This window comes from Condylostylus longicornis, unplaced genomic scaffold (assembly GCF_029603195.1).
Source record: "Condylostylus longicornis isolate FDR11 unplaced genomic scaffold, ASM2960319v2 ptg000013l, whole genome shotgun sequence".
NCBI lineage: Eukaryota > Metazoa > Arthropoda > Insecta > Diptera > Dolichopodidae > Condylostylus > Condylostylus longicornis.
In genome coordinates this window covers 7871814-7891318 of record NW_026577982.1, presented here as the reverse complement: position 1 = coordinate 7891318, position 19505 = coordinate 7871814, and the positions used below count along the sequence as shown (strand labels likewise).

The window sequence follows — 19505 nt, the reverse complement described above, 5'->3', positions numbered from 1 at the left end:
ATTTTAAACTCCAAATATTTTTCAGTAAAATTTAGAGAATAGTTTTAGTTTTGTTCATATATAATTTTTAACTGCAAAAATTCGTGTTTGTTGTGCAGCATTCTTAAAAAAATCTAAAATAGGAATTAAGCTGTTTTTCTATTTCTGCTGGTATAAATCGGTTTGTTATTTTGACAAAGTTTTGAAAACCATACAAACCCTGTGAACTGGCAATACTGACAGTTGTGTCATTGTGTGTATGCGTTGGCTTAATTTTGACATTTTTGACACATACTACATAGTACAATTTATATATGAAGTTACACGTCTAAGTAAAAATTATTAAATTTAATAATTTAAGATTTGTTTAACCTTTAATATATCTGAAATATGGCTTTAAAGAAAGATCAACCAAACTCAGAGGCAGAAGAAAATGGGATTCTTTTTGATGCACGAAATTTTTATTATATCGGTAATTTTATGAACTGTATTAACACAATCCTTCCGGAACAAACAACTGGTAAATTTTCTTTTGCTTATATAGTTATAGTTTATGAGATATTTTATTTACTGAAGATCAAAATTTTCAGGAACGCCCGAACTCTTAGCATATTCATATCTGTCATATTTAGCCATACAATCTGGTCGATTAATTAATTCGGAAATCGATTCTGATAATAAAACTGCTTTAGTTGCATTCCGATATTTATACGATTACTTTGAAAATCCAGAAAAACGGGAAGAAATCGTATCGTTTTTCCAAGAAAAGTTGCAGCAGGATGTTGGTGAAACAAATATATGGCAAATAGCTGCAGCTATCATATTTGATCATGAAGAGATGCATGAAGAAACATTAAGAGCACTACAAGGATCTAACGACTTAGAATGTATGGCAATGACCATACAAGCATTGTTGAAAATGAACCGGGTTGACTTAGCAAAACCAATTTTAGCAAAGATGCAAGAAAAAAGTGATGATGCAACTCTTACACAAATGGCTCAAGCATGGGTTGGAATATGTAGTGGAGGTGATGGTTTACAGGAGGCATTCCATATATATCAAGAATTCTGTGAAAAATATCCACCGACACCCTTACTTTTAAACGGACAAGCTGTATGTCACATTACACAAGAAAGATATGAAGAAGCTGATGCTATATTGAAGGAAGCTTTAGCTAAAAAGCATAATGACTTAGATACTTTGATTAATTTGATAGTTCTTTCACATCTCACTGGTAAAAGCTCAGAAATTCTTACAAGATACATAGAGCAAATAAGACAATTCTATCCCGAGTGTGATTTCATTAAAGATTTAGATAAAAAATCTGAAGAGTTTGATCGTCTTTGTACTTTTTACAAACCAGAAATCAATGTTTAGTTCTCCTTTCTAATATTATGTAGATACTTTTCGATATATATAATCATATGTTAACAAAAATGCAAAAATATTTTAGTTGTTCCGAATCATAAAATTATTTTTAAAACTTTTGCAAAAATAAAACATTAAAGATGACAAATCTACATTAATTGATTAATATTTCCATATATAAAAATACATATAAGCATTTCTATAGATGTACTTGTTGCACATATTATTTTTTATTTTTTATTGTCCACTTTTAATGCTGCAAATTCAGTGCTCAACAATTTCATTACATCTGCATGCTTTAATTCGGGTTTTTGGAAATTTTTATAATTGTCCTTAACGAATTTAGCGAATCCGGTTGGTTCCTTTATTGGCGTTGAAATAATATTACCATCTTTATCTTTTTTATTCAATAAAATTTCAATTGCACCATGACAATAAGCACATCTTATTTTTTCGACCTTTTTCGATTTAGAATGTGCATGAGATCTATTTAAAAATGTATATTTAATATTGAAAGAGTAATGTACTTATATAAACACCAGATCGTTTTGAAAAAAAAAACTTACTTAGCTTGGCATAACTTGCATTTATAAGTGTATTTATATTCGATATCATAAGAGTGACACACTCCAATTTTTGGTAACTCTTGGAAGACAAAATTTGCTTTTTGAGCCCTGAAAAGCGCTTTTATTTAATTGAAAATTTTCAAAAAATTTTAAAGAAGACATACCAAGCTTTCCATGTGGCTCCATGTCCATGCTCACCATTAAATATCCATGTGGCAGCATGACATAATTCATGTATCAAAGTACACCTTAATCTATCACCACTTGTTAAAACTTTTTCACTTAGCTCTATTACGCTTGAACGTAAATTTCCTCTGAAAAAATAATTTTAATAAATTAGTGCAATTTTCTCGGAAAACTAGGTACCTATAAAGCATGTATTTTAAAAAAAATTTACTTTTTTTTGTTGCTGCACCTTCCCGCAGTATTAACCAACTTTTTATTCCAAATAATTTGAACATTTAATTCGTTTTTAAATAACTTTTCATTATACAACTTGTAAAGTCTATGGGATAACTCTTCTTTTCTGGATTTATAATTTTCTCTGTATATGATTGCATCCGGATGACAGCGTGATATCGGTACCATAACTAAAAATATTAAATTTTAATAACATTCAAGAAAGAACAAAAGAATGAAAAACAATTTCAAATACCATCTAATGATTTCAAAAAGCCATATTTATTCAACGGCACATGCTCCGGAATTTCTTGTTCAATTAAATCTGTTTTTGTTTTTTGAGATTTTGGAGTCCTCGGTGTCTTAGAAGTTTTAGGTGTTTTGGGAGTTTTTGGTGTTTCTTCTTTTGTAGGACATTTAAAATTAGATTCTTTTGCAGTTGGGGTATTATATTTATCTGAAGTTATTGAATATTCAAACTACAAATTCAACAAAAAATAACAATATTTGGTTTACCTTTAGCAGTAGAAGTTGATGGAATTTTGAAAATTGGTGTTCCAGTTTTAACAGATTCTAATTTTTTGTTTATTGGCATTCCAAAAAGTGATGATAATGGAATACTCAATTTTATGTCTTGGGAATCATTTTGCAAAGGTCTTAGTGGAGAATTTGGTGGTATAATTTCATTTTCATCTCCAAAATTAGGATTAAATAATTTTCTTCTTATGTTCGAACTTAAAATAAATGTTTTCAGAAAAATATTTATATTGGATTTAATTCATTTATAAAAACCTGGTAGGTGTAGCTTCTAGTTGTTTCCGAGGTTCAAATGTGCACGATTTTAAGAGGCTATCTAATTTTTCATTAAAGCGTGGATCTTTTAAATTAAGATGAATTAGTTTTGATTTGAGAAATATGTTGATCAATTACCATTTTTTGCTGGTGGGCTTTTATATTCAGTCTGTACTTTAACAACTTCCTGTGATAAATCTAAATATGTAATTTTATCATTGTCCGAACTCTTCTTTTTCCCTGCATCTCTACGTTTCGACTTTTTTTTACTTCTTGATGGTAAACGATTTCCACTAATATCAGAGTCATTTGAGGACAATATAGAGTCTGAAGAAATTCCGTCGCTTTTTGTAGACGACAGCGTTTTGTAAGTCGCATCTGCTTGAGAATCATCGGACCATTGATCAGAAGAGCTATCCATATCTAGAAGATTTTTCCATTGCACAGGCTTAATTTGTCGACCTGAGTTATGTTTGAATATTTTGCAAAAATTAAGTAGGTATGAATATAAATAATTTCTTTACCTGATCGCGTGGCAATTGCAGTAGTTTTTATTTTTTCGGTTTGAGGAATGTCAAGGTTCAAGTTAGATTTATTTTTTTTTTTTGCTTCAGTTAGTGGCAATTTTTGTTTTAGGATTTTTCCTTCTTTATCTGGGCTATTAGCAATATTCAAACGGGTTGATTCAAAATCATTTCGTACATTTTTATGAACTACAATACATTATTATTGTTTGAATTTGAATAACATAATGTTTTTGTTTAAATAAATACTTACAAAGGGAAAAGTCGGTAATTCTTGGCTCTTCACAAGCAAATTTTTCAACCTTTGAGTTCCCATTAAGTACGGGCTTCGCTACTTTGGGAGGTAATTTAAATATTTTGCTTTCAGTTTTATGGTATTTATCTGGCATAAATTCCGCGTCTTTATTTTTTGCTAAAGTTATAGCATTTTTAGGAAAAATTAAATGGTTTTCGTCATTTTGGTATTTTGAATCGTCTTTACTTTTTGAATTAATTGTTTTGTCTAATTTTTTGATATTTTCTGGTGTTTGCCATTGATTTCCGTATAATTTCGTTAAAATCTTTTTTGCTTTTACATCAATATTATCAACAGAAATGTTCTTTTTATCACTTTCAGATAACGTCTCTACAATGGAAGCGGGGGCTATCGCTTTTAAATTCTCCTGATAAACCTCGCTTTGTCTTGAAGTTTGAGTTTTTGGGCTTTCATTGCAATTTCCTGAAGTGTAAGTTTCTTCTTTTTGATCAATAATAATATTTGGTTGAGAATTTATATGAATTTTTATATTAAATTTTGCGGAAACACTTATTTCTTCATATTCGTAATTAGAGGAACCAGATGATTTTTCATTTTGAGATGTATTTCTACAGAATTCTTTATCAGGATTTAAATTATTCTTTTCCGGGAAATTTGATGAGCTACTTGTATTTGGAAAATTCTTTTGAATAAATGATTCTTCTTGTTGAATAGGTGATATTAAAATTTCTTCATTCTTTTTCAAAATTGAATCTTTTATTTCATTTTCTGTAGAAGTACCAGAAATTTCTACCGATTCCTCAACCGACAGGGTGTCGTACAAATTTGATTCGTCTGTAGATTTTGCAAGAATGCTATTTTCAATATTATTAATGCCGCAAAATTCATTAGGTGCAGGTAAATCATTTAAAAAAGCTTCTAAGCGATCTGCCTTTGCATTACTCAATGTATCTGGTAAAAAAGTTTGTCCAGAAGCTTTTATGTCGGAAATTTGATCTGAATAATTTTCAGTAACATCGCTACTTTTTTTCGGGGGTTGACCTAAACTTGAAATTGAAGTATCGGAATCACTTACAACAATAATATTGTAGTCATTTAGGTCTTCACTATCAGAAGTTAAGTCTTCAGATTTCTCACCAGATTCTTCGGAAGATAAACTTATTACTGCAGCAGATGTTTTATTATAATTTCCAAATATTAAGTCTGTATTTGGTTCAGTTTCTGCTAAAGCAATATGTTTTTGGGTTCCATTTTCAATTTTCAATGGTGGAAAACTTTTAATCGTATCTAAATCATTTAAGCTTTTACGCTCACTTTCAACGGAAATTAATTGTGTTTTCTCACAAATCTGTTCAGTTTGAGATTTTCTTGGTGAACAAATACCTAAGCTATTTACTTTTTGTGACAAAACATCTATTAATAAATTTTCATTTGCATTTGATTCATCTGAAAATTTAATTACATATTTTTTAATTCGTAACTACTATTTTTTTTACTTACTTTCAATTGAAAATTCTAATTTTTCCATGTCCTCTGTAATATTGTATTGTGCTGGTCTAATAACTTCTTTTTCCTTTTTCTCAATGTTCTCAATTGCAGAGCAATGTGTTTCATCAGAATCAGATGTAGTCAATTGATTGAATATCTCGGAAAGTTTTTTCGGTTTATAAGGTATCCTATTTGATATGTTTTTATCAGTATTGAAGTTGCTGTTGCTGCTTTCGAAAATTTTATTTAATTCTTCAAACTCACTTTCTGAGGAATCGTCAGTTAGTATTTCTCGCAAAATATTTTTACTTAATTCTTTACATTCATTAGATTTTTCCTTTTGAATTAGATTTGCTTCCAATGACTTTCTTAATTGTTTCTTCTTTGATAAGGTTAATTTGGCAAATCCTATAAAATAAAGCTATTAACTTTATGCTCATAGTATTAACTAGTTAAATCAATTAACATACGTTCTTTGATATTAGAAGGTATTCTGTAAAATTCTTCGGAATCAAGCAAGCCATATAAATAATCCATTACAATATTTATTTTTAATAATAAATAGAATTTTTAAAAAATTGTTCCTCAATAATCAGCTCTTTCAAAATAAACAAACTGTAAATAATCAATCTAGAATAAAATTTAAAAGTTTTAAATTCAAAAAGCTAATGTTTCTCAAACTTTTTCGGTACGTCATTTTAGTGGAAACAATGGGATCTAACTAAATGTAGTAGAACAGGGTTAGGTAAAATTTATTGACTCATGATGATTATCATGTGTATGGGGAAGGAAAACAATTATGTTATATAACCACTCACAATATTTATACTGAATTGAGTATTTAAAAACCACTTATTATAATGAATTATAATATATTTGAATTATACGAAAGACCCATATAAATAATATGGTTCTTTGGTATAATTTAGTTAAATAAATTTGAAATGATTTTTAAACTCCATTCTCATACACTCTCACAGAACCTAATTTTTGTTTATGTTAATGTTGATATTACAAAATAGATGGCGCTCCAGTCGAGAAAAATAAATATATTGACTTTAACTGTCAGAGTTCATTCTGCTGTCTTTCAAACCAAAGTAAAAATAAAAAGACAGCACACGATTGTTTATTAAAATTATTTTGATTTGATTTTTTAGAAATATTTTATTTTATTATCAATAAGAAAAATGGGACGTCGTTCAATAAATACCACTAAGAGTGGTAAATATATGAATCCAACGGATCAAGCTCGTAAGTAGTTTTTAAAATTCGTAATTAAAATTTTAAATAAAAATTGCAATAATTATAGGGAAGGAGGCCCGAAAAAAGGAACTCAAAAAAAATAAAAGGCAACGACAAATGGTTCGTGCCGCAGTTTTGAAAGGAAAAGATCCTGCACAAATATTAGAAGAAATGGAAAAAATAGATGAAATGGGTAAAAATTTAGTACCCCTTTGTATTTAGGTTTTATTGAATGCTGTAAAATTGTTGAAATTTCAGAATACAATGTTTATCAACCATCTCCTCTTAATGAAAAAGTTCTTCGAGAAAAAAGAAAAAAACTTAAAGAAACGTTTGATAGGGTGATGAGACTTTATGTAAGTTCTTCAGGAAAATTTGATACACTTATGATACCTTTTTCTTACTTTTACTTATTTACAAACAGCATAATGATGATCCAGAACTTTGGGCCGATTTAAAAAGAAAAGAAGTGGAGTACGAAAAAAAACGTTTGAAAAAACAACAATATTTTGAAAGTGTCAAAAGTGCACAAAGTGTCCAAATTGATGAGATTCCCTTACCACAAGTAAAAACAAATTAATCGAAAAAGATTTAAAAATCTAATAATTCATTCACACTTTTTTAGATGACAACACCTGGACAACAGCCTGGAGCAACCCCTTTGCCAAGAGTGCCACCACCAAATGTCTTGAATTTTCCTCCTTTAATGCCTCCAGCACCACCAGGAGCAACAGTAAAGCGTTCTGATCCAGTACTTATAGATTTGTTTTAACGTTTCGTAGTATTCTATTTTAAAAATATTAAATTTCAGACTAGTCACACAACACATTCTCAGAAAATTGAAAAAAGAAAAAAGGAGGCACCTGGTTGTCCACCTGGACCACCACCTAATTTAATAACAATGAGAGAACTAGATTCCGATGCTGAAGAAGAGGAAATACCTCTACCAATTTCAGTAAATAAGAAAAATGCAAAAAGTGATGAAAACATTGATATTTCAAATACAGAAGGACGGAAAAATTCTTTTTCAAGCAAAAATATTGACGAATTCATGAAAGAAATTGAAGATGTTCATCGCCAACGCGAAAACGAATTAGATGAAAGTGATAGTGATAAGTCCAGCGATGAAGGTGATGATGATGAGAAAAAGTTTAATGACGAAAATAAAAATTCAGGCACTGATGAATCAAATAGTGAAGAATCTGGTGATGAGGAAGAAGACAATGTTATTCCTGAAAAAGGTTTATCAATACCTTTGCCCCCCATTCCTCCACCCCCACCAGCAATGGGCACTTTACCAGGTGGTCCACCACCTCCTCCAATTGGAATGCCACCATCAATGATGCAATTTAGACCTCCTCCAATGAGGCCGGGCGTACCACCTAATATTTCTGGAGTTAGAATGCAAGGTAAATAAAAATTTAAAAAAAAATAAAAATTTGCAAAATTTAAAATAATAAAATTTTTGCTTTTAGGTCCACCTGTACGGCCAGGTATGGGTATGCCACAACGATTAGGTATAAGAATGCCACCTGGGCCACCACCAGGAATGCCACCTAATCGTATGATGCACCATCATCAAAAAGGTCATCACAATGCACAACAGCAACAACAACAACTACAACAGAAGCCTGATTCTAAAGGTGTTACAACAATTACTGCGAAACCGCAAATAAGGTTTGATTTGATTAATATTTTCAATATTATGGAAAATATTTAATATGTTTACTATTTTTAGAAATCTAAGTGCTGATGTAACACGTTTCGTGCCATCAGCATTACGTGTTAAAAGAGATGATCAAAAATTACAAAAAAGACCAAAACCTTATCCACAAGAGATTAAACAGAACGAAGCTAAAACTGGAGCGACGAAGGATGATGCTTATATGCAATTTATGCAAGAAATGCAAGGTCTTCTATAAATTCAATGAAAGCATTAAATTAAGATATTTTATGTATGTAAATTAAAAGCTAGGTTATTAGATAAAAAGGAAAGTAACGAAAAATTGAGTAAACTAATGTTTAAATTTAAATTCCTCTATTTAGTTTTATTTGATACACATGTAAAATCAAAAATTTCAACACTCTCATATGTTGAATAATTCTAAATTCTTATCACAACCTCGAGAACATACCATTAAAAAATTACCAAAATTTAACATCAAAATTTCAATTTATTAAAGATAAATTTGGTACTAAATTACAACATATAAATAAATTATAAAATTTGATTCATCTTACAAACAATTGGGAAATTTTCCTCTTGCTACGACATACTCGTATTCAAAATCAGCTTACCTTGTAAATATTTTAATTTAATTTTTTTAACTGTATTTTGAACTTTTGCAACAAATTATTTTAACAAAATTGTTAACTATTTTTTTAATGATGCTTGAATTTGATCTAAACAATATTCCGCCTGTTCTATCACACGTTTGTCCTTTATTTTGTGCCCATACCTATAAGCTGTTGAACAAATCTCTTTTGCACTTTCTACCAAGCCCTCTTTAAGGTACAAAAGACCCAAATTCGCTTTTAGTACACCGACTTCTACTATCTCCGGCAAATTTTTCGCCAATTCTAAAGCCTCCTCTAAGTATTTTTTTGCTTCAATGTGATCATTTAACTAAAAGATAAATGTAATTTTTAATAATTATAGTTTTTGTGTAGGTACATATTTACATTTATACAAGCCACACTTAAATTATTCAAAATCATCAGTGCCTCTTCGTTAAATTTTCCATATTCATTTGTCAATATATCATAAGCTTGTATAAACATCGTTTTGGCTTCCGCAAATTTCTCAGTTTGCATTAAAAGTTGTGCATACCTTATGAGTTGTAACAAAATTCTATTAATTTGGTAGTGGATTAGTGAGAATGTTACCAATTTTTAGTTAGACCATATAACTCTAGAAGATCGTTATCATTTGGTAATGATTTTAACTTCTGTTCTATCTTTTCAATTGTCCAAATGAAACCTTGTTTAGCTTTTTCTAATTGACCCTTTAATTGTGACATATGAGCTATTTTAGAACTTATATGAAGAATTTTGTTATCATCTTCTTTGTATCCATCTCCAAGTAATCGTCTCATTACTTCCGTAAAAAGCTTTTCAGCCTTTTCAAACTGTTCTTGTTCCATGGCTAAATTTGCCATAACATCGTAAACATATGTAATACCTGATTCGTTTGGAATATTAAGAATTCGGCAATTTCATTTAAGTATTTTCTTACCATCTTTATGTTGCATTTCTTGAGCAATTTTCAATGCAAGATGCAACATTTGTTCAGCTTTATTATATTCTTGCCTTTGAATGCATAATATAGAACGTTTAATTGTAGTTATTAAATGATGCTCCGGAGATTCCTCTACAAAGTATAAAAAAATTTATGTATGTTCTATTACTATAAAGAGTGAGTTTTTGAAATTTTTTCTGACCTTCTTCCGATTTACTTTTAAAAAATAATCCAGCAAAAACAATAGGAAATATCGGATACTTTTTATTTTGTTGTTTAAAATTAGTCGAGTTTAGCATAACTTGATTGCACAAAAATCGCGAATTTTGTTCCTTTGGGAAATGTTCGACCGAACATACTTTAAAGTTTTTGAAATATTTAATATTTCTTGAACTTCTCGATGATATATTCATCATTCTAAGTATTATCGCATTCATATTATCCTTTTCCAAAGAAATTTTAATTTTATACAATAATAATTTGTCATGAAAATGTAAATATTTTTACGTCATAACAGAAAATAAACCAAAACAAAACATACAAAGTTGGGAATTAATATCGAAGCGATTATCGAAATTTTGATGTCCAGAAAAAACACCTTCTTGTCAGAATAAAGCAATAGAAACTAATAGAAAAAATTTGTTTATGCCATATACGAATTATACATAAGTAGTACAAAACTGTGAAATTATGAAGAATAAAACATTTAATTCTTATTTTGAAACCCATACTAAAACTGATCTATACTAAGAAAGGACAAAAAACATATCTCTTAAATTACAATCCTATAGTAGCACTTGAGTATAACAATCATGATGACAACTGCAACATCATAATTAATCCATCACTATTTGTGGATTATGTTCCATAATCCACATGAAATTTCCCTTGTAGATCGATATGAGAAAGATATGTCAGTAGTATACTAATATAGTGCTAATGTCAAATTTTGTTCAAGAAAAACAAAACTTCACTTTGAGAAGTACATGCATACCAAATTTGATAAATTTTGCAATATTAAATTGTTTTTTAAAAAATATTTTTATAAACAATGAGTTCTAAATTTATAACAGAAGCAGAAATTGTCGAAATGAAGAAGAAAAGACAAGAAGAATGGGAAAAAGTACGAAATTGTGATGATCCAGTGGAGGCTCCAGAAGAACCATATGATAGTAGATCTCTTTATGAAAAATTAAAAGAACAGAAAATGAAAAAAGATTTAGAATATGAGGAAGCGCACAAATTAAAAAATTTGATTCGAGGTCTTGATGACGATGAAGTGCATTTTCTTGATTTAGTTAGTAAGCAAAAATATGAAAATGAAAAAAAACAACAGTTGGAGGTTGAAAAAGAACTTGAAGATTATAGAAAACAAGTTGCAGCCCTTCAAGAAAAAACAAATCAAAAAAGAATTGAAAATATGAATTCTAAACCAAATTCTAAAATAGTGAAAACAAAATCTACACAAAAATCTTTAATGAGTGGCATAATAAGAAAACCATCTGGAACATGTGAAACTTCAAAAACAAACAATGCGCAAAATTCTGATATGGAAACTAAAAAAATTGCTCAAAAACGAAAACCTGAAAATGATATAGAGAAAACTACTGCAAATATGGCTAATACTGCGGATAAAGGAGCTCTGAAATGCATTGCAATTTTACCTGGTATAGGACGTTACAAAGAATCATCAGATTCAGAAATGAGCTCTGATAGTGATGAAGAAATTTCAAATGAAAAATATGATCTTTGTGGAAGGAAAAAGCAAAAGAAATGTGAACAAGAGCAAGAATAAGTAAAAATAATTATGATATCGTAACTTGTTTAAAGAAGTTCAATACAAATTTATTATTAGCAGTCGTTAATTTTCGATAAACATTCTTTGATAAATAAATTAACATGGATAAGAATTGAAAAACAACTTTATAAAGAAATTTCCTTAAATCTACTTTAAAGGGTAAATAAATGTACAGTAAAGTTATATTTTTATGTTGTTTTTTACATTATCTAAGTTTTATTTAGGTAATATTTTTAATCAAAACTTATCAATTCAGCAGTTTTAACTTCTATTTCTTCTTGATTTTCTTCCACACCAGTACTTCCAATTTCATTTGAAGCTACATTAGTAGCAGATGATGATTGAACTGACGGTACTGTTTGTTCTTGATTTTGATTTTGAGGAACCCCCATCATACCAGATTGCTGTGGAATCATATTATTGGTCATTGGGTTATTTAAATCTTGTAAGCCTTGATTAGTCTGCTGTATGTTTTGATTCGTATTTCCATTCTGATTTAAATGTTGATTAGAAGCCATATTTTGATTTGCGTTTTGATGGATGTTTTGGTTTTGGTTCAAGTTAGGATTCGACATCATTCCAGGGTGCCCTGGTGGTATGTTTGCATTTAACCCATGGTTTATATTTACATTGTCTATGTTTCCTGTCAATTAATATATTTTAGAAGAATTTTTTTAAGTTGCATATTTATTAATTTTTTACCTGTTTGATCTATATTGGGAGGATGCATATTTTGTAAATTCCCTTGTGGAATATATTGAGGAATATTGTGTCCCACGCCAGTCATTTGAGAATTTATTTGATTTCCAATACCTGAGTTGTTTGCATAAATATCAGCTACGTTTTGTTGTGGTGGTGGATTAGAGCCTGGATACTGATTAATTGGCCCCTGTTGTCCTGGAATAGGAAAACCAAAGGGCATGAACATTCCTGTAGTATTCATTTGATGATTAGGTGATCCCGGCTGCCCACTTGGAATATAACCAAGCTGGCTTTGTCCAATTCGATATTGGGCCTTTTGCTGTTCCTGTCGTATTTGCATTTCTCTTTCCTGTTCTTGAATACGTTGTAGTGCCAATTGCCTTTGATACTGTAAATATTCTTGTTTCTTCTTTCTCATTATTTCTAATTTTTGAGCCATTTGCAACTGTCTCTGGCGTTCTTGTTCTTCAGCAGCTCTCCTTAATTTTTCAGCATGTTCTTGACGTAGAAGATCTAAGGCCGCACGCGAGTCTTTTACTTGATTCAACTTATCTTGTAGTTGTTCACACCACATCCGTTTATCATCTGTTTTTTTTATATAAGTTAAAAGCTGAGAGTGTAATGAAGTTATATTCATGAAAAGGGTTTGAACTGAAGTATCGTTTGCAATATTTCGCCCACGACTGGAATTTGACTTCATACGATTCACAAAGATCTCTACCTGAGTTTTCATATTTATGGCGAAATCGTCCATTTCCTCATCTTCTGACAACAGCTGTAGTACACAAATTAAGAATTCAGGAATATCAAAGATTTAAGAAAAAATGAAGGATTAAATTTAAAATCAGGTTTTTTACAAGGTTTTTTTGCTATACCTTACTGTTATTTGTTATATTTGAAACAATTTGTTGTGGCATAGGACTAGGAGCTGAAGGACTAGCTGGAGCAACTGCGGCAGCACTTTTTTTTTGTTCCCAGAAATTTCTATTTAAATATTTAGCTAGTTCAGGATCACTCACTTGCTCTTCACTTTCAAATGAACTTGAAAACTTTGGAGACGACGGTTCTTCTATTTTATAAGGTTTGAAGGACATCGCTTTTGACTGGAATTGATAATACAAACGTTTATTAGTATAGATGTTTCACGTTACTAAAAATTAATTTAACCTTCTCTTTATTTTTTTGTTCGGCTTCAGATTGGCTTAGGGCCAAAGCTAATTGCAATTCTTCTTCCTCCTTCAACTCTTGTTCAGATTTTCTTGGAGGGTTCTTTGTAGGAAAAGTAAAATTTATTATTATTTATATTATTACAAAAGAAAAAATAGAAAAAACAAAAATAATTTAACCTGCGGCTGTTGAGCCAGAGTACTGTTTAAATATTCCGCTGGTAAATCAGTATCCACAACATTTCTTTTAGATTGAGGTTTTTGTAGGTTAGCATAGCAGCCATCGCAAACCCGTACCTAGATATTAAATTCAATTAGGGCATGAAAAAGAAAAATATATAACTGACCTCTTTTTCAATTCCAAATTTTGGCAATGGACATTGTTTTGATGAGCACTGCCCGCAAAAAATTTGCCCACAATTGCGGCAATGATGTTTTCTTATTGTGAACGAAAACTCAACTCTACATCTGTGGCAAACTTTTCCGTCAGCCCATCCAGGGGCTGTATCTGCTGTAAACATTGCATCTGCTTCTTTCAACTCCGGAAAAATATGTCCTTTTGCTTTAAGAATAGTCATTGTATCCTTTAAATTAATAAAGCATTTTAGATTTTAGATTTTACATGTACATAGGAATTATATTTTTCACTTACTTTAATTGATTGATATTTTTCAGAAGAACGAAATGCGTATGCCCATGTTTGTACAAGTTCTAATAACTTTTGTCTTACATTTTCATGTGGTGTTTCTTCAATAAAATTGCTAAACATCTCACAATTTTCTTTCGTAAAAATTTCATCGTGCATTGGAGTGCCACAATTTTTAACAACACTTTCTAACACCAATAGAGCATAATATGCTGAATGAGGATTTGGTGATGACATTTTTTTCTTAATTGACTGGAATGCTTGTTTTGCACTAAAAAAATTCAACATGAAAAATCAACTAAATTAATTTTTTTTAATATACAATTTACCTTATATCATTTTGCCTTATAGCATCGCAAATTAATAATATTGATGGCCAATCTGGTTCCAAATGAAGATGGCTTGTGGCATTTTCTGAAAAATAAAATTTTAAACTTAATTCAATATTTGAATAAAAATTCTTTGTTGCTGAAGATGACTCATTAGTGATAAAGTACAATTCTAACTTGTTTTCTTTTTGAACACAAACCTAAATTTTTATCAAAATACGAAACTCCAAACATTTTGTAATACTTTCAAATTTTATCACACTAAATATTTTATATAAAAAACAAAAACACAATATTAATATTTTTTCTCAAAATTTCTATTTAATTAGCAATAGCTTTGACTTTGCACAACTTTTGATTTCTAAACATCAATTAAATGTCAAAATATTAAAAAAACTATGCGATAGAAACTGAAGTGACTTCTAGCGTAGATTAATAAAACTAAAGTAAATTTATTTATACAAGAAAATTGTCATAATTATATTTTCTCTTTTACCGTTTTTTTACGGTACTTTCGAATAACAGGATATTTCATTGTGGAAAGAGAATAAAAACTCTAAAGAATAAAAGTTAATAATTAATAAAGAATAATTCTAAGTTAAAAATAAAGAATAATTCTATTAAAATACGAAATTAAATAGAAAATTTAAAATAATTTTTTTTCAATTTCAAAAAATTTAACTAATTTTATATTATTTTTAAATATCAATCAAGAGCCCGCAAAATCACTTCTACTTTATTTTATATTAAATTTTTATTGGGTAAGTAAAAATTGTGGTAACACTTGAATTTAACCTGACTACGCGCTCACGTGCGGTAAACAGCCAAAGTTAATACTTTTTTAAAAAAACATTTAAAAATTATATTATTAGTTGATGAATTCATAAATAATTCATTAAAATACATACGTAATAAATACATGCTACACAATAGTCGTATGTTAGAATTTTATTTATTTTCTGTAATAAGAAATAACGTAGAAAAAATATTAAATGTGGCAGACTGATTTCATGTTTGGCTGGTCTTTAAGATTTTTAGGAAAGCTAAAAAAGAAAATTTTATATTTTGGGTAATTTATTACAAATTTAAAAGTAATCATATTCGTTTTATCCATAATTAATCTTAAGTCTCCTAATCTACAAAATTTTAAAATTAAATCAAATTTAAAAAAAAAAATAAAATTATCTATTTGTATAATATTAACTATGAACTAAAATTATTTTTACTGAATTAGTAAATAACTTATAAGTAATTGCAGGAAAATTCTTGTAATTCTCCTTTACTGTTTTAATTTGTCATTTATTTTCTTATTCATTTCTTTGCTATTTTTATTCATAATTTGGTTTTTCTTTACAACAAATGATTTAATTTCTCTTTCCAGTTTTGTTTTATATTTTAAATTTTGTGCTATTATTTCAATGTCATTGATTTTTAATGGTTTATAATCATCCTCTTCAATTGTTTCTACATTTTCATCTTCAATATAATTTAATGTGTTTCTTGATTCCTGTTGTTTTTTCAATTTTTCAATTGTCTTCTTAACTAATATTTCGGTTATATGAACTTTAGTAACATTCAATTTCACTTTAGGTGAATCTTTTCGTTTTAATTGTTGTTGGTATAAATATATACTGTATGATAACGTATATCCTAAATCAAATTTAGAACTAATTATTTTTAAATATTTTTTTTTATTTTCGGGATTCTTTTGTTCCCCTTCAAAATTTTTTGATGCTTCAACAATGGCTGACATATTTAATTCGTTGTACTTTATGTTGATAATTAGAGTAAATCAAGACTATATGACTATTAATTGCGAATATTATTATATCTCTTATATTTATATTAATTGCGAATATTGTTATATATGTCTCTTATACGAAAATTTTGTTGATACTGAAGAATTTGCAAAAATTGTATGGATATTTATAGCGAGAAAATCTTGTTATCTTTTTCAACTAAAACTCATGTACATAGTGTAAAAGTGGTTATAGAAGGGGTGAAGGTATAATTAAGCTGTTTAAAACTATTACCTGCAAAATGACCAATTTATATACGAGTACTATTTATATTTACCTGATTCCATTTAGTACTAGCAAACCTCTGTATATTTTAATGCGTTATATAAGTTCTTTAGAATAAGAATTCTTCTTAGCACAAGAATATTTGTGAATTGTCTACTTATATACATAATAATTATTTCATCTGTTCCAATTGAAATGTTTCATTGTTGCACGAGGTATGATTTTTTAACTGTTATGTGTCGCTGTTAAATTCTTTAGTGTTTTAAATTTTTTAAAATAATAAAATTAGACTGCTATCAAATTTACCAGGTGAAAATAAAGAGACTGAATTTTATATACTAGATTAATAATTTCGTAATGTAATTTTTAAGTGAGAAAAATTTTTCCATATTGCAAAATTTAGTCACCCTGCATTTATTTTTTTTAAGGTCGATATTTTGAGAAACTTTTTGAGAAATCTTATTGGGAAAATAGCACATTCAAATGAAAAAACGAGATATTTTTTTAATATTACAGGACGACTGTCCGTAGTGTTTAATATTAAAAAAAATTATAAGAATTCAAAAATAGATAAAAAAAAAAAACCAAATTTTAAATAATTTTTTTTATTTTATTATTTTCTACTAGCTTATTTCCATAGAATTTCTTCAACGCCGCCACTGGTTTCTTTTTTTTTAAGTCATATACAAGGTTCCGATTTTCTCTTAAAATATTTTAGCTATTTTATATTGTTTTTTCCCATTGCTCATAACCACTTTTCGAAACCGGCTTTTCTTTATTGAGTTTATGAAATTTCCCATCTCCTATTGACCCCCTCCCAGAGTTATAATTTCTCTCAGCAGTTTGATTTTTCAAACCACTTTTAATATGATATTTATCCATCCGTTTTATAAATAATAATCTTTCAATTTTTGTTATACGATTTATTAATTTCTTTTTGTATAGCACAGATTTTGTCATATTATCAGACTCTTGTAAATCAAACAAAATATCTTTTATATTTTGTTTTATGGTAGGAGGAGAATTTTTAATTTTGAAAATTCTTTTTAATACCAATTTATCAGTAATATTGACTTTTGTTAAAGCTTTTTCTAATAAATGAAATTTACGAGTCTTAAGTTGTTCTCGATATAAAAATAATGAATATGGTAAAGAAAAATTATTTGTTTGTAATTTTGTAGATTTTTTATTGTTATTTAAAGTTAAATTTGTCAGATCTTTAAGAATTTTCACCATTATTTTTTTTTCTCAAAGACAATTAAAAAATAATTGTTTTAGGGCAAAAATTATTTTCAGTTTAAGCTTTTATAATATACTTAAAGAATAGATTAAAACTGTTTTAAATTACAGAACTTTTACTGCCTTTTATATAGAAAAACAAATGTTTTTAAAATGTTTTGTACCTTAAAAAAATATGTACGTACTTCGAAAGAAAAGGTAAAAAAATTTTATCCTTTATGAATATGAAGCATGATTAATCGATGTGTACACTTAATTTGCAACCAGGTCAATTTTTTTTTTGTGTTCTGATTACCTAAAATTAGTAAACTAGAATATAAGGCTAAATTTATTCTTTACTAAATGCACATACCTGTAAGTTTCATTGTACGATACAGAATCCTTAAATCTTTATTTTATAGTGAGGGTAAAGTTTGTATGATTTGTTGGTTTAAAAAAGTAATGGGATTGTGCGCATGTTGGAAAACATTTTTATATTGCACATACAATGCATTATGTCTACCTGTTCTGAATTTTATTAGCAGTAAAATATAAGCAGAAAAAGAAATTAATTTTTTATTAAAAATATAGATATTTTCATAAACTCAATACTGCAAAACAATAACTGTGAAACGCAATACTGCAAAAAACATAATTATAAATATATTTTAATTATACTATAACTGCATATTTTAACTATACAGTTAATAAGATTAAACTGCGCAATTCACAAAGTTTTAAGGACAAACTAAATATAGCGCAATTTTCATTATATATCGCGACATATAGATTGCGTTTTTGAAAACACCTAATAATACCAATGGTATTTTTTAGGTAAAACAAAAAATATTAAGAAACAAATATGTAGAGAATATATTTAGAGAATGTACAGATATAAAAAATTATAAGTTATCATAAATAACCATTCTCCCCTATTCTAATTTAATTTAACACCAACTAAAGAGGCGAAACAATGAACAAAAATTTGAATTTTAATAATTAGAATATGTTCATTGGAAGTAAGTATTATATTAAATTTTAGAAACTTGAAAAGAAATTAAATTTTAAATTTGATCCATTGTACCTATTTATGTATGTATCTGTAAATTATGTAGTTACTAAAATTTATAATTTATTTAATATTATAAAATTTAAATGTGTGCTCTAATTTTAAGAGTCTACAGTCTTTAATAGCATATATTTTTAATGAATTTTGATGGTTTTCAGTTAATTCTGGTGGGTCAGCATTTATCATTAAAGCATCAATTAATCATTAAATTACTTTCTTAATAATCATAATTCCCTGGGATTTTTTTTTTGTGATTATGCAAGTAACCCACGCAAGTTTATTAATAAAAGAGCAATTTTACATCTTCAAATATTTACAGTTATACAATACTTAAAAATTGTTGAAGATATTAGTAATTCCAAAATTTATAAACATGTTCATTAAATTCATAATAATGTTCATAATTCAGTTCACAAAAAAATTTGTAAACAATAAAATTGAATAAGCAGTGCTATTATTACAAATTTTATCATAATGCAGTGTATGACAGTTCTATATTTGAAATCCACTTCTCAATTTTACTTCATTTAGAATAAATAAAATATTTCAAATTCGATTATAAGCAATTGATTGAATAAAAATATATAATTTAGATTTTTCTATAATAATTATTATTATTATTTATTAAGGTTACAATTAATTACAAAATTTACATTTTAATGTCATTAAAAAAAAATTTACATTATTTAAAATTATAATT

At 28.0% G+C, this 19505-nt stretch overlaps 6 protein-coding genes across 6 annotated transcripts; 3 read left to right on the top strand and 3 right to left on the bottom strand.

Moving 5' to 3' along the window:
- The first annotated feature begins 354 nt into the window (after positions 1–354).
- On the top strand, positions 355–1500 carry LOC129605323 (coatomer subunit epsilon). Its single transcript, XM_055515006.1, has 2 exons — positions 355–499; positions 570–1500. Exons 1-2 carry the CDS (start codon positions 370–372, stop codon positions 1355–1357), a joined length of 918 nt encoding a protein of 305 aa, XP_055370981.1. The 5' UTR covers positions 355–369; the 3' UTR covers positions 1358–1500.
- Positions 1501–1577: 77 nt separating this feature from the next.
- LOC129605690 (germ cell nuclear acidic protein-like) lies at positions 1578–5910 on the bottom strand. Its single transcript, XM_055515595.1, has 12 exons — positions 5844–5910; positions 5386–5781; positions 3883–5331; positions 3630–3818; positions 3244–3567; positions 3108–3190; positions 2830–3040; positions 2570–2770; positions 2312–2504; positions 2079–2228; positions 1915–2022; positions 1578–1834 (listed from the first exon to the last, which is right to left on the bottom strand). Exons 1-12 carry the CDS (start codon positions 5908–5910, stop codon positions 1579–1581), a joined length of 3627 nt encoding a protein of 1208 aa, XP_055371570.1. The 3' UTR covers position 1578.
- A 562-nt stretch (positions 5911–6472) lies between these two features.
- On the top strand, positions 6473–8639 carry LOC129605518 (WW domain-binding protein 11). Its single transcript, XM_055515328.1, has 8 exons — positions 6473–6624; positions 6683–6808; positions 6874–6971; positions 7040–7180; positions 7241–7366; positions 7427–8024; positions 8091–8292; positions 8354–8639. The coding sequence occupies exons 1-8, from the start codon at positions 6561–6563 to the stop codon at positions 8535–8537; spliced, it is 1539 nt and encodes a 512-aa protein (XP_055371303.1). The 5' UTR covers positions 6473–6560; the 3' UTR covers positions 8538–8639.
- Positions 8640–8775: 136 nt separating this feature from the next.
- On the bottom strand, positions 8776–10348 carry LOC129605422 (tetratricopeptide repeat protein 19 homolog, mitochondrial). The gene is made up of 5 exons (XM_055515192.1): positions 10056–10348; positions 9851–9985; positions 9502–9796; positions 9298–9445; positions 8776–9241 (listed from the first exon to the last, which is right to left on the bottom strand). The coding sequence occupies exons 1-5, from the start codon at positions 10288–10290 to the stop codon at positions 8990–8992; spliced, it is 1065 nt and encodes a 354-aa protein (XP_055371167.1). The 5' UTR covers positions 10291–10348; the 3' UTR covers positions 8776–8989.
- A 466-nt stretch (positions 10349–10814) lies between these two features.
- Positions 10815–11649, top strand: LOC129605421 (PSME3-interacting protein). The gene has a single exon (XM_055515191.1). The coding sequence runs from the start codon at positions 10905–10907 to the stop codon at positions 11646–11648; it is 744 nt and encodes a 247-aa protein (XP_055371166.1). The 5' UTR covers positions 10815–10904; the 3' UTR covers position 11649.
- Positions 11650–11877: 228 nt separating this feature from the next.
- Positions 11878–14844, bottom strand: LOC129605675 (hepatocyte growth factor-regulated tyrosine kinase substrate). Its single transcript, XM_055515569.1, has 9 exons — positions 14695–14844; positions 14495–14579; positions 14172–14436; positions 13867–14103; positions 13700–13816; positions 13521–13622; positions 13229–13456; positions 12354–13128; positions 11878–12294 (listed from the first exon to the last, which is right to left on the bottom strand). The coding sequence occupies exons 1-9, from the start codon at positions 14726–14728 to the stop codon at positions 11885–11887; spliced, it is 2253 nt and encodes a 750-aa protein (XP_055371544.1). The 5' UTR covers positions 14729–14844; the 3' UTR covers positions 11878–11884.
- Between the last annotated feature and the right edge of the window lie 4661 nt (positions 14845–19505).